Source organism: Rhamphochromis longiceps, linkage group LG13, assembly GCF_057381845.1.
Source record: "Rhamphochromis longiceps isolate RC_006_pf linkage group LG13, R_longiceps_female_GT1.1, whole genome shotgun sequence".
In the NCBI taxonomy this organism is placed as follows: Eukaryota; Metazoa; Chordata; class Actinopteri; order Cichliformes; family Cichlidae; genus Rhamphochromis; species Rhamphochromis longiceps.
Window position 1 is genome coordinate 19,003,226 of NC_140569.1, and position 14,813 is coordinate 19,018,038.

The 14,813-nt window shown below is 42.4% G+C and overlaps 2 protein-coding genes across 3 annotated transcripts; one reads left to right on the forward strand and one right to left on the reverse strand.

Moving 5' to 3' along the window:
- Position 1: 1 nt before the first annotated feature.
- znf488 (zinc finger protein 488) lies at positions 2-4,211 on the forward strand. 2 transcript variants are annotated; one of them, XM_085428209.1, is made up of 4 exons: positions 2-952; positions 1,699-1,918; positions 2,282-2,510; positions 2,623-4,211. In XM_085428209.1, exons 1-4 carry the CDS (start codon positions 942-944, stop codon positions 3,717-3,719), a joined length of 1,557 nt encoding a protein of 518 aa, XP_085284335.1. In that variant the 5' UTR covers positions 2-941; the 3' UTR covers positions 3,720-4,211. The 2 variants fall into 2 exon arrangements, with proteins under 2 accessions (XP_085284335.1, XP_085284336.1); XM_085428210.1 differs by lacking the exon at positions 2-952 and adding an exon at positions 1,000-1,608.
- A 137-nt stretch (positions 4,212-4,348) lies between these two features.
- On the reverse strand, positions 4,349-13,029 carry gdf10a (growth differentiation factor 10a). The gene is made up of 3 exons (XM_085428207.1): positions 12,464-13,029; positions 9,780-10,933; positions 4,349-9,638 (listed from the first exon to the last, which is right to left on the reverse strand). The coding sequence occupies exons 1-3, from the start codon at positions 12,705-12,707 to the stop codon at positions 9,447-9,449; spliced, it is 1,590 nt and encodes a 529-aa protein (XP_085284333.1). The 5' UTR covers positions 12,708-13,029; the 3' UTR covers positions 4,349-9,446.
- Between the last annotated feature and the right edge of the window lie 1,784 nt (positions 13,030-14,813).

Genomic DNA, 14,813 nt, shown 5'->3' on the forward strand with positions numbered 1-14,813 from the left:
AAAGAGTCCCCCCTTCGAGGCTTCTGCGTCCCCACTTTCTCGTTACACAAAGTTGGCTCACGAACTACCAGGACATTTACTCAAAAACCAAAGCTTTGATGCAGAATAATCATTAAATGCTCATTAGACAGAAACATTTAGTTTATGAATAATGTATTTGCCTGGTGGCAAACCCAGACCACCCTGCATCATGTCATGTAACAGCGGCCAATTTTACAATTTCCCACTGCCCACATTAGACAGTTTCCACTAGTTTCTCGTAGCTAGACACAATGTCTCCAGAAACGTGACCAAGACCTCTCCGCTCAATCCCACATAGCGTGCATGTGCTGAAGTGCAGTCTCGAAGTATTACTCGCGTCTTTCGTTTAAAACCATGACATGACAGATTACCACAACATTATGATTTATATATGATTAATTGCATGCTGGCAAAAGAGCGGGCTGTTCCAGCGTGCTGCTTCGCCCAGTTTGTGGTTTTAGTAACACTATAAAATTAACAAATAATCTGTTGAGACCTGATATGAAACATAAGAAAATATGACTTTTGTCCATCAGCGGTGTTCAGGTCAGCTGTACAAGGCATAAATGTGCGTTATTAACCAGCAATCACTGTTCTGTCCAAACAAACACCCACGTCTTCCCTTTTCCACGGAAGGGAACTGTAAACCAGACAAAGGAAAAATTACTAATAAAATACTAATTTGAAGGCGCGTGAGTGAGCGTGTGCGCGAGCGCGCACGCGTTTGCATCAATGCGCCACGCTTCAGTGCGCTCTCTGAAGGGGATAAGTGGGAATGGGAGAGGGGAGAGACGACAGTGCGGAGGAAGATTCAGCCGGATAAGTAACTCGTCAGCAAGAAAAGGGAAGGCTTCGTCACCGAGGTCCGCTGCACCTGCTGCAACTTCCTTGGCTCCCAAACGGCTTAAACATCCTCTTCCATGTCCGGCGGGTGAGTTCGCATGGCAACACAGGCATGTGCGTTTTTACTCTTAAATGTCAACATTAAAGAAGAAGAAGAAGAAAAAAACCAAAAAAACAAATCGGGGATTTTTAGATCGGTACCACATTCTGTCATGATGCTGTGCGGTTCAGCTGTCAATATTTTAAACCATAGCCTACAAACCTAAAAGATTGCATACTTTTAATTGATCGGAGAGAGGGAAAACATTAGTCACGCAATCTAAGAGCGTTTATGCTGTTTATACATTATGGAAAACATACTGAACTTATCCTGCGCGTTGAGCAGGCAGCTGGACTCCACGGCAGATGTGGAGACAAAAGGACTAACCGAGTGAAAAACTGAGACAAAGGACGTTGGTAATCATTTTGCCTCGACACCGGCTGCTCTCACTACGCAGTGGTACCCTCGGTTTTACTAGCAAATGAAAAATAAAATACACTTGGGCAAATTTATTTTCATTACGATTTTGGAATTCTGTGTGTGCTTGGATCAGATCCAAACCGGCTAACTGCACATCGCACAAATCCAACCTTTTTTGAGTTTCATATAAAACACTTGCACTTTTTTGAGACAAGATATAAATTATAATTACTATTCCAGGCTGATTTTAACAGGAAATATAATGAGATTGCTCTACTCCCCAGGTTATCTTGCCATTCTGTTAAACAACATGAATTTTAAAACTATTTTGGAGTAATTCTTCACCTTTACTAACAATAACTATTCCATTACAGTTTAACGATGGATCATACTTTCCTGCCTCGGTCCATCTGGACCGGCGACAGTAAATTCCTCCAGCATTCTTCAGATCTCTACACCAGTGTGGTAGTTGCGCGCAGCATCCCTGCAGGCACATGCTTCGGTCCGTGCGTGCTCCAGAACACTTTCTACGACTCTATCGCTTTCATAGCGCAGAAATCCTGTGACAAGAGAGCGAAATCCTGTGTGTTCAGGGTGCGTATGACAAATTTGTGATAAACTGTCTTGCAGATATACTTTGTAACATCTTTACTGAGTTACTATATAACTCAACGGTGACATGATTCCAAAAGTAAAGGGTTTTTCAGATGTATATAGTTTTAATTGTCATACGTTACATCCAGGTTTTTGTGTTATTATGGGATTGTTTTTGACCAGCTGTATTTTGAGTGTTATTGTACTGACCAGTAAAAGTGTATAAAATCACCTCAGCATTAAAAGATGCAATCTGCCACCAATTAACTATTTAAATTATTTACAAGCAGGCTCTTAGAAAGACAGAATAAAAATCCTCTAAGTCGGGACACTGTGTAAAACATCAGGGGTTGCTATCAACAGGTCGATCCTGAGGCCATGCGTAATTCTGCCCTGATGCTGTCTTGGTTGCGGCTCGTGCAAGCTGCGCGCAACGGCGAGGAGCAGAACACAGAGGCCTTTTTGAAAGGGGGTCAGCTGTACGTGCGGACTACCCGGGACATCCGGCAGGAAGAAGAGCTGCTGATCTGGTACGACCACGAGCTGTCTCATCTGCTGGGCTTCACCGAAATAGCAAAAGAGTCAAACGAAGGTGAGACTGCCCTTTAATGCATGTGCACGATTAAATCAAATTTTATGTCACTCCAAAATCATTGAAATTATTAAAAACAGTCACGTCATATTGTCTTTCGTTTTTCTTTCAGAATTAAAATGTGGGCGATGTAACCAGGTCTTCAAAAACGAGCATCCCTTCCTGGCTCACTGCAGATTCTTTTGTGCTCACGTAAAGACTGACACCTGGAGCCGCGAGCTTTATGAGCACAAGCACGTGGAAATTAAGAGGCAACGCCGAGTGACAGATTTCCACAACATTGCCAGAGATTTGGAACACAAAAGAACTGGAAACAACGACGACGCGGAGACTTCCCCAAAGAAGAGAAAGTATGAGGAAACTCTTTATCCAAAATGGAGAAAAACGGTTCTATTAGAGAAGACTAATATTTCAAATGATGATAATATTACACCACCGACTAAGAGTTACGACCAGCCAGCAGGAGACAGCCCTTCAGGTGAGGGGAAACGGAAAGCTGAGACGTTGAAACTGGATCTTTTGGAACGTAAAAGTGAGGAGCTTGTTCAAGGTGATGAATCCAAGTGGACTTTTACGCACGACAGAGATCTGGACGCGCGGATGGAGACAGGAGGGGAGGGCTCTAGCATGCATTTAAGCAGCAACAGTGCATTTTCTCTGGTGATATCGAACAGCCAGGGCGAACAGAAAAGCGCATTTTGTAAACCGAGTAAAAGAAGTTCTCCTGTTGACCCCCAGGCTCACCCCAGCAGAGGTTCAACAGCCCCCTCTAGCCGCCTGGAGGAGATGACGAATGCATTTACCTCTAGGACGTCTGTGGGATACAATAATCTGATACCATCCAACATCCTGAGCAGTGACTTACAGACTGTACCCTCCCCGGTAGCATTAAACACTGCTTTCCATTACGCGCCGGAGCACTGGTCTAGAAACATAGGCGCTCAGCTGCAAACCACATCGGCCCTCACGATCCTTCCTCCGACTTTTACCACATTCGGCGTGTCGGTGCAGAACTGGTGCGCCAAGTGCAACCTGTCCTTCCGCATGACCTCTGACCTCGTTTTTCACATGCGCTCTCACCACAAAAAGGAGTTCGCCGCAGAGTCTCAGGTGAGGAGAAGAAGGGAGGAGAAACTTACCTGTCCAATCTGCCACGAATACTTCCGAGAGCGGCACCACCTGTCAAGACACATGACATCCCATAACTGAGACAAGAGAAGGGAAAGAAACTCTTTATTTATTACCTAAATGCTTCTCATATTTAACAAGCTTCGACTGCAACCCAAGGCAAGACTTTAGTGTATATCTTTGAATGTAGGTAGCTGTATAATAACAAAACGGATACACATGCCCATCACAGCTTGTCCACTAGATGACGATAGAGGTGCGTGTAAACTGATCTCAGTGCAGTTTGTCCACTAGTTCAGTATGTTAAGTTATTTTGTGCCTTATGGAACTCAGGAGGGACAGAGAGGTTTCAAGGACAGCTCATGATTGTCACAAATATCTCAAAGCAATCCTCTTTAGACCATTTGCTTTTTCCTCGATCTAAATTGTACAGGAGGTATGGGTTGAGTGTGTATGCACATTAGTTTTAAAATCTAAAATTATATAAAGTGGAAATAAAAGCTTGTGGTGTATTTTGTTCCATCATCATATGGGTTAAAATCAGAGGGTCAGTTTTTCCAGTTCCAACAGGAGGTGACTGAGACCACCATTTGCCCTGTATTGATCATTCAGTGTGTTTAAATATATATTAGACACGTTTATTGTTTAGTGTATGCACCCGTATAACATTCCTGTGGCATTTGAGATCTGTATCCAGCATTTTAGTCTGCTATTTGAACAAATGAGCTGAAAAATACCATATTAAGCAGCTCATTTAAATAGGATGCCTGCTCCAAAAAAAAAAAAAAAAAAAAAATCAATTATTAGTTTTATAAACTTCTGAGTTATCATTCATCTGCAGACTTGGATGTAATCCAGGTAGACTGCACCACTTTGAACTTGTGATTTTATGTTTATCCACCAATCCTGTGCCGCTTACTTTCCACTAGGGACAGGCTGTGGACAGATGGACATAAATAGTTCTCTGTTGCAGGTAAATGAGCCAAGAAGAAGGCATGAAGTTCATGGAAAAGTCAAGTGTAGACCTTGTCCTGTCAGTCTATAACAAAAGCAGGGATGTAGTTCCCCATACATTGTTTTCTGTCTTATTTGATTAAGTCAGTTTAACTTCCCGGGAAAAAGATTTCCTTCATTTTTTTTTTTTTACAATCAGAAGAACATCATCCACCTTTTATAACAGAGACTTAAACATGTAGATGACATGAAAACTGCTCAATATCCTCTGACAATTTTATTCCTTTGAATATGTATTGAGTTTTAAACCAGCACTTACATTTAAGGAGCCCAAATACTTGTTTCCCTACTAAAATAATGCTTGATAAAAGGTCCCAAAACGTATTTCAATCTGGTAAAAAATGGAGGTTTTAGAGTTTCTAAAGGAAAATAAGATTTCACAATAAAAAGAAACTTAGTCTATATGATTAAATGGGCAATTAAGAGTCACTCTATTGAAGCCATGTTCTAATAAACAGCACTATTGCTTCTCTGAACTCAGTAACCACGTGAGGAAAGAGCTATTTCAGCCCAGACACAGAAAATCCTCTGTTGTCTAATAATGGCTGTATTGGTCTCCTTTAATTGAACAGTCATCATATGGAAAAACAAATATTGTTCTTGGTCCCCTGCTCGCCTCGTTTCATTTAGGCTTTTAGGCATTTTGCGCTCTGAACGTGAGCCTAGACTACTGTGGTTTTCTTGGTTGGAATTGACCATTGTAAGTACTCTCCTGTGACCATGATTGCGGTTGACATGGGGTTCACTTTCTAATAGCAGACTGTAGGTCCAGACTGTAAATGGGATCAGTTAAGAAATTTGGTGGGGAGGAACAAAAAAAAAAAAAATTGAATTTGTTCATTACATTAAAGCCAGCCTATTTTAAAGCTACAACTTCTATTAATGTAAGCATGATTTATATAAGCCCTAATTACAGTCATCATCCTAATTTAAAAGGTGGTTAGGCGCTGTAAATCGTAACATGGTTTTGCAGTTACTGAACATTTCCACTTGTGTGGAGAAAACTGAATCACGCTTTTGTACGTCAGGCATCTCTCCCTCCCCTCCTGTGTCACACGCCGACGTCTTCAAACGTGGATTTAAAGATCATCTTTTTGTGTTTCTTGTCATCTCGTCTTTTCAAATTTCAGTAAAACAGAGCTACACTTTGTATTTTCAAGTTTCATCGTACCACAGACCTCCACCTTTTTTACTGGCTAAAAGGAAATGTTCAGCTGCTTCTACAGGGTGCTCTAAAAAGAGCAGACACAAACATAAAATGCATGTGAGTAAAAATATTCACAATCTTTTATAAAAGACGCATCGCTGTCTATTGTATCTGTTGGTACAGATTTTAATGAGCCTGTCTTATTTGGGAATATCTTGTTTTACTTTAACATTAAAGGATCTTCTCCTGCTGATCACTGTCAAAAAAGCCACATGAACTTGTTCTGATTCATTGCTTTAAGACAATAGAACCTTCCCAAAATGGGTGAATACTCTTGGATGGAAAAGGGAAAAGCTTACAATGGAAAAAGCCATGCTGGAAGGAGGGATGGCACACTTATTATAGCTCCAGTTACATGCAGCACAAGGGTTCGGACTCGCGTCCCCTTTCCCCAAAATTTCTCTGCCTCTGAGACAAAATTGCTGTCCAGTCGCAGAAAACTTCAAAGCCACTTGTGGTTGAGAGCAGATGTGGAAACTGCCAACTTTTGAGACTCAAGGCAATGTAGCCACAGAGTAATGAGTTAATAATTAAATGGTTCCCTCTGTCATTTCAGTGTCAGTTTGACACACTGTTTTGGCACCACATGGGTCAGCTTCCTCCTCCGGCGAATAAAAGCGACAAGCAGTTGAACTGAAGTGGTTGAGATCATCTATCTGTGGCCATCTGTTTAAAAAGAACAAAAATAAATCTGAAGAAAAGAAAACCATTTACTTGGAAGCACTCTGCTTCTGAACATGGATAGAAGAGAGGAAGTGCAGCGGGTTTTGAATTTCAAGTGTCTGACGTCCTAATATGCGCTTGCCTGCTTCCTCCATCAACCATTAACCCGCGGCGGCGGCGGCATCAGTCACATTATTTGAAGAACAACAGACGCATGAGCCTTTGGTGAGGTGTAATAATGGGTTCAAGGGGGCTCTCGGGGAATGTCGGCTATCTTTGAGTGGAACCTTCCTGCTTTTGTGCTCGGCTATTTTGAAACAGCGGTGCCCTTTTAGGATTGTTTTGACAGAAAAGTTCACCCTGACGAATCAAGCATTACGCACGATAATGTCCAAGAATAACAAACTGTGTGAAACAATAATGTTCCAGCAAGAGCATTTGGATTAAATTATGTCTTTATTCTAACTTATAGAATGCTACCTTTTCATAATTTAAACAATACACATGTACAATCTCATCTAATCATACATATAATCTAACCATGAGAAATTATCTTTTTTTTTAAACCAAGTTTCACATTTAAAATAGAAAAATATTTCTGGTTTCATTATAACATTCTTGAAGTGTTATGAGGGGGCGGGTGGGTGCAAATGAATTCCAGATGCTCTCCACAGTTCATTGGATACTTCCTTTTTAAGATATAAAGAGCAATAAAGTACAATATCTTGCAACGTCACATATATGTACAATGTGGCGTGATTAGTTTAAAAGTAGGAACAGCTATACAGAGTATGTAAAAATGCATACATTTTTCATCATCTCCACTGTTTGTATGTTTTCGCATAAGCTGCCTGATGACACAGTAACAGTCTCTTACTTAAAGTCTTTGCATCCAAAGAAAACGTGAACACAAACTCACTGTGAGCTGTTTGAAAAATAAGTACATTCTGCCATTAAAAACAACAAAAAAAATCCCTTAAATATTTCTGTCCATGAAACATCAATATTATTTCAAACAGAATGAAAACTACTGGGCTTTTTATGTATTTCTTTTCTGTTACACATGTGGAGCATCAACTTTACATGTGTGACTCTGTTCCTCTTGCGAGCGCAGATGCCAGACAATGTGTCTCTTCAACTCTGCTGCCCCGGGACAGAAGAGATGGAAGTAATTTCACTATAGCCTATGTTCCTCTAGGAATAATGACAGCCAAAGTGACTCTGTTTTTCAATATCAGGAAACCGCTTAACAGAGGTACAGTGGGGCAAAAAAGTATTTAGTCAGCCACCGATTGTGCAAGTTCCCCCACCTAAAATGATGACAGAGGTCAGTAATTTGCACCAGAGGTACACTTCAACTGTGAGAGACAGAATGTGAAAAAAAAATCCATGAATCCACATGGTAGGATTTGTAAAGAATTTATTCGTAAATCAGGGTGGAAAATAAGTATTTGGTCAATAACAAAAATACAACTCAATACTTTGTAACATAACCTTTGTTGGCAATAACAGAGGTCAAACGTTTACTATAGGTCTTTACCAGGTTTGCACACACAGTAGCTGGTATTTTGGCCCATTCCTCCATGCAGATCTTCTGGAGAGCAGTCATGTTTTGGGGCTGTCGCCGAGCAACACGGACTTTCAACTCCCGCCACAGATTTTCTATGGGGTTGAGGTCTGGAGACTGGCTAGGCCACTCCAGGACTTTCAAATGCTTCTTACGGAGCCACTCCTTTGTTGCCCGGGCGGTGTGTTTTGGATCATTGTCATGTTGGAAGACCCAGCCTCGTTTCATTTTCAAAGTTCTCACTGATGGAAGGAGGTTTTGGCTCAAAATCTCACGATACATGGCCCCATTCATTCTGTCCTTAACACGGATCAGTCGTCCTGTCCCCTTGGCAGAAAAACAGCCCCATAGCATGATGTTTCCACCCCCATGCTTCACAGTAGGTATGGTGTTCTTGGGATGCAACTCAGTATTCTTCGTCCTCCAAACACGACGAGTTGAGTTTATACCAAAAAGTTCTACTTTGGTTTCATCTGACCACATGACATTCTCCCAATCCTCTGCTGTATCATCCATGTGCTCTCTGGCAAACTTCAGACGGGCCTGGACATGCACTGGCTTCAGCAGCGGAACACGTCTGGCACTGCGGGATTTGATTCCCTGCCGTTGTAGTGTGTTACTGATGGTGACCTTTGTTACTTTGGTCCCAGCTCTCTGCAGGTCATTCACCAGGTCCCCCCGTGTGGTTCTGGGATCTTTGCTCACCGTTCTCATGATCATTTTGACCCCACGGGATGAGATCTTGCGTGGAGCCCCAGATCGTGGGAGATTATCAGTGGTCTTGTATGTCTTCCATTTTCTGATGATTGCTCCCACAGTTGATTTTTTCACACCAAGCTGCTTGCCTATTGTAGATTCACTCTTCCCAGTCTGGTGCAGGTCTACAATACTTTTCCTGGTGTCCTTCGAAAGCTCTTTGGTCTTGGCCATGGCGGAGTTTGGAGTCTGACTGTTTGAGGCTGTGGACAGGTGTCTTTTATACAGATGATGAGCTCAAACAGGTGCCATTCATACAGGTAACGAGTGGGGGACACAAAAGCTTCTTACAGAAGACGTTACAGGTCTGTGAGAGCCAGAGATTTTCCATGTTTGAGGTGACCAAATACTTATTTTCCACCCTGATTTACGAATAAATTCTTTACAAATCCTACCATGTGAATTCATGGATTTTCTTTTCACATTCTGTCTCTCACAGTTGAAGTGTACCTCTGGTGCAAATTACTGACCTCTGTCATCATTTTAGGTGGGGGAACTTGCACAATTGGTGGCTGACTAAATACTTTTTTGCCCCACTGTATGGTTGTGTCCATGTTAGTCCAGTTTTTCTGTTTCTCTTCAATCTGTTTCCAGCTCTTTTTTATCTGCAGGAGCAGGACTGGACAGTCATGTTAGGATAAACCTTGAGCACTGGGTTTCTGGATTCATCCTGGTAGAGCACAGCCAGGGGACTCATATTTTCTGGTACGCAGCAGGGCTCAGGAATCCCAGGGATAATTCCAACTGCCCGGACTATGCTCTGAATGGTGGCATGGTTAGTTGGCTTCACCACCTGGAAAAGTTTGAGTGAAGGAGAAACATGCAAATGAGAAAATAAATACGAGAGATTAGAAAGTGCACATTAAGGTTATCAGTGTAGCTCACGTGAACCAAAAGAACCTACATAACACGGCTTGGATGATTGTGCTCCTACCTTGGGCATGGGAAAGCCACATGTGCCAGCACAATAGTAAGCATCAAAGGCTTTGGGTGCTATGACCCACTCATTCCAGCCAATATCTGTGAAATCCACTCTGAGGTTCCTCCTCGAACAGCCTTTGTGCTGGGTGTTACTCCACTGCCGCCTCCTGGCTTTGCGCATTGTTTGTTCATCAAACCTCAGAACAGGTGACAGTGTATTTGTGCTTCCCTTGTGCTTCTTTCCATCTTTTCCCTCATTTCTCCTCTCATGCATTTGCCCATCACTGACAGTCAGTTTGTGGCTATCTTTGAGATTTTCCACAGTTGAATCATTGGTTTTGATGCCCTGTGATGTTCTTTCTCCATCTTTCAAAACCTGAGATTCATGCGCTTTTCTAACTTGCTCCACATCTTTTTCCTCCTCGCTCTTCCTCTTCTTTTCCTTCCTTCCTGGTTTAGTCTTGTGTTTGAGTGTCAGGTACCATGTGCTCTTCCAAAGGTCATCTTTCCTGTATGAATCAGGTCTGTAGTCAACCTCGGGCAGCTCATTGTTCTGGATGGGGTCAGAGAGCAGATTTGCTTCCCTTCTCACGCGTCCTTTCACCTCTGGTGAGGAGTTAGGTCTGTGCAGGAGCTGAGAGGAATATGAGGGCTCTCCTCCCTCGTTAAACGGGTCATATCTCTGTAGGCTTGCAGCCACACTATTGGGCTCGTCTAAGGCTTGGTCATTTGCATACAGTAACAGGTAGGGCATACTGCCAGCAGAGAGGATCTCCTCTGGTTTCGTCCTGAACTGTTGCCTTAACTCCAGTTCAATTGACACCAACAGATGACCCCTGTCCCGCGCCTCCTTAATGACCTGGGTCACATCTTTCATCTGCCACACCCCTCTCCTGTGGGGGTGGAAGGTTACATTGCCTAGAAATGACCCCATTGACCCAGATCTGACCTCTGACCCAGAGGAGAAGGAATAAAGGAGCAAGCTGATAGACAGAGAAGGGTGCACGGCTGAGGAGCGGCAGGTTGAGCTCTTGAAGCGTTTACAGAACCAGGGTTTTTGATACGAGTGTCTGTTCAGCAGGAAGTGGAATGTGGCAGAGAGGATGACCTCTGAGTCCTGGAGGGTTGTAAGGTTTAGTCGGTACATCATCCTGTGGTCAGCAGAACCTGCAAAAATAATCAATCAGCCAGTCAGTGTGAGGCAGGCAGGTGAAAAGCACTCTGCAAACTTTTGTTTTATTCCATTTCACCGTCTTAAAATCCAGAAATGCTTTTTGCAGATTTACTCAGAAACAGTTTTGCAGTTTTTTTTTTTTTAAATCACTCTTAAGCTTTTGAGTGCTGTTTTTTGGAGTGGATAATTTAGCCTAAATTAGTCTGACTTTCTGGATGTTTGACTTTTGGGACAGTACATATACTGTGATTAGAAAATAGAAACATCTGCCAGCACAGGCAATGGCAACAGGAACTGAACCTTATTTGAACTCAGGCATTTGAGCTTTAAGTGATAATCTAGATAAAGTTTGATTGACTCCGATGGAAACGAACATTAATGAATTCCCACATGAAAAGGAAAGGCATTTGGAAAATGGTTAACATATTACAGCGAAAGCCCGTATCTGTGGTAAAATCTAAAAGAAATGTGGGACAATTAAACACCTCTCTTTAAACTGTTGTGTTACATGACTGAGCTCAGTGTCTGGTGCACAACTTCATTGCTTGGTAGGATTTCAGAAGGTGCCCTTAAGAGGAACCAGACTCCGCGGATCTGGCTGGCAGAGGTGGAGGGGTGGAGGGGGTGGCGGGGAACAGAGAGCTACATATTCATGATGAACATTTACTTCAACAGCAGAGTTATTGTTCATTGTGTAAGAGTTCAGCGGAAGTATAGACTGACTCAAAAGATATACATTACCCTGGAATCGCCTGCATATGGAAATGCTTACCTCAGTTTCTCTTAAAGCTTCCCCTTAAGTTTAATACAGCCTGCAGTGTCTACCCAGACACCAAGACATAATCAACTGTTTTAACAGATATTACATTGTTGCAAAAAAAAAAAAAAAACAACCTCCTACATCTCTGCTTGGGTTACACCAAGCTTTTGCAGTAAAAATACACTAGTGTTATGATATGTTATCTGAGAGCTATGTAGGATGTACGTGCCTGTGAATTGTGTTTATAAAAACAGCAGACAGAGAGGGACGACTGTGCTTTAATTCTCTCGACTCCAGGACGTTACTCTTGTCCTGTATTAACCGCAGAGGCCGACTGTCCCTTAGGTTTCACTGTGATATATTTTACCGGACACTGCACGCAGGGAATCACGTGCATTCTTGCGCGTCTGTCTGGGGTAATTGATCAGACTGTGCGCACAAGGGGCACAGCTGCTACCACAAACACAGCGTGCCCGCAGTGTCCCAAATCATTTAAATACATTCTCAGACTGTTCCAAAACAATCGCACCTATTTAAAGCATCTGGACGAGACACGCAACCCCAGAGTGTTTGCACTTCTAATGGTGAGGATCAGACACTTCTCCCAACACATTTATATGTTTGTGTTGGATTAGAGTTCCAAGAATAACCCACACCTTTATTTTATTTTTTTAAATTTTTGATTCCATTATTAAATATAAATGAAAGCTTTTGGAGCTCTTCTGATTAAGGCTATAGATTGAACGCTGTTATTTTCACACACCTTGGCTAGCTCTGAAACTCCTAACGGTGTTTCCCTCTTTCAGGCGGTTTTCCTTGTTGTATTTCTCGTACAACCTGTACATGTGCTGAGAGACCACTTCCTCCCCCAGGTCATCCGAGAACTGATTCGACGAGGGCTGGAGGAAATTGCCATCTTCGGTTACTGTCCTAAACGATGCTGCGCCCAGGAAACAGTTAAACATCACCAGGAACAGGTGCGAGGAACTCGTGCCGAGAGCTGCCATTTCAGTGTTGAAATGAAGGCAAAATTAAAAAAAAAAAACCCCAAAAAGTCCAAGAGGCAAACGGCGCAGTCCAAAACTATCCAAAGTCGCGCCAAAGCAATCCAGACTAGAAAAGCAGTGCGCAAATGCTGCACCTCTCCTCTCACTTTCACCAGCGCGTCTCTCTCTTCTCTGTCAGCTGTGCAGGACCTGGATGCTGAATGTTTTAGTCCGTGGCAACAGTTAGAGCTGCTACTTTTACACTTGAGTCTCTGTGAGCGCCAGAGGCTTGAGGGGGTTATACCGGAGCGGTGAGAGGCGCTGACGTATACTCATGTGAGCCAACGAGTACTCGGCAGAGCGCGGAGCCAGAAGTGGAGGTCATGATGTTCACCCCCCCCCCCCTCCTCCTCCCCCACACGCGCGCACGCACACACAGACTCTGATGGTGTTGTTGTTGATGATGTCCTTATGCTCTTTTGCATTAGTGAAACACAAACACAGATCAAGTTTCAGGAGTAAACTTGAACTCAGTTGTTTAGCAAACTCAACAAACTGTGTTTTTTCTATTTGTGGGCAAAGTAATTCCACCTCACAATTTCCAGCTCACCACATTATTTCCAGTAACTGCTTTTGACACGCTCTCAGTCACACATAATTAGCATAGAAATACCTACAATAATAGTCTGACCAACCACCCAAGGGCTATTGTTAGGACAGTGATCCACATTTTATGCTGTGTGCTGTTTTTCTCCGTGTGCGAGAGAGAGAGAGAGAGAGAGTTGGTAGTGAAAGACTGTGAGATGAAACTCTTTTGAAGGACTTACTGTGATTTTATTCATGGCAAACAGAACATGGCCTCTGCTGGGGTTGGTGGATCTAAACTCAGCAAAGTCCTCTCTCTGCTGTGTATGTATTTTTTTTATTTTGTGTGTGTGCATGTGTGCATACAAGCTATTTCCAGTGTGTGTCTCCACTGTCTGGAGTTCTGTACCAACAATGCTTGTTTTGTGGAAGTGGTGGTCTCCAGCAGAGAGGCTGTAACTAGCTGGGCCTCTCGGGTTATTCTCCACACACACAAAAACACACACAAACACACACACACACAAAAGCGTGCACGATAACACGTAGAGAGAGCTACTTAGTACCTTTCTGGCCCCCAAGGGCCCCACAGGATACTCTTTTTCAATATGTTACATAGAAGCAATAGGTCCTAAAGTTGGACCCTTCTCATGATTTTCTTGAAATGTGTGTGTGTGTGTTCATACATATTAGTGTGATAGCAGAGGAGCATTCTGTTGGATGTGGCGTGCTTTAGACTTTTGTCATAGCACACAGATACATGAATGCTTTGTCTCTCTTCATACCATGTTGAGTTAAAAAACAAAACATGATAAATGGCTGTGGTCATTTATCTGATTGCAAGAAAACTCATTTTAAAATGTCATCTTTAAAAAATAAGAACTGTGAGAAATCCAGTGAGGATTTAAAAGAGACGTTTTATGAATGACCACTCTATAAATCAAAACTCATGGCTACGCAAACAAACTGAACAATATGCTATTGCTTCTTTGGAAGTTATATCATTAGAAAAAAGTTGCCTAACTGCAAACTGTCTTTCCCTGTTATTAACAAGCCATTAAACACTTCTTTCATTATGACAAAATGGGAGTGTCTTGTTGCTATAATTTAAACCACCACATGGTTATAAACAAAGAGATCTTTTGCATTTAAGACAAAATGAGTGGCTTGAGACAAAATACAGTTATTCCTACTGAAACACGTTAACATCTTGAAAATAACACAGAGAGAGACGGAAAGTGATATGTGGAAAAAGGGCGTTAGGTTCAAAATAAATGATCCCGTGGAGAAAAAAAACCCAGCCCAATCTAAGTTTACGTGTGAGGAAGACAACATGAAATGGCTGTGAACTCTAACGCTGAATATGTAGGGCAGTGTGAGATTAATGTTGGGCATTACATTAATGCTGCTCTCTCCATCATGACTATGAGGACAACAGCCTTGCTATGTGAGAAAACCCCCACAGAGAAACCGCCATAATCTAAAACTAACTGTTCAACCCCACATATGCGAGTAGTCAGACTCACATTGAGATCAGAATTCACA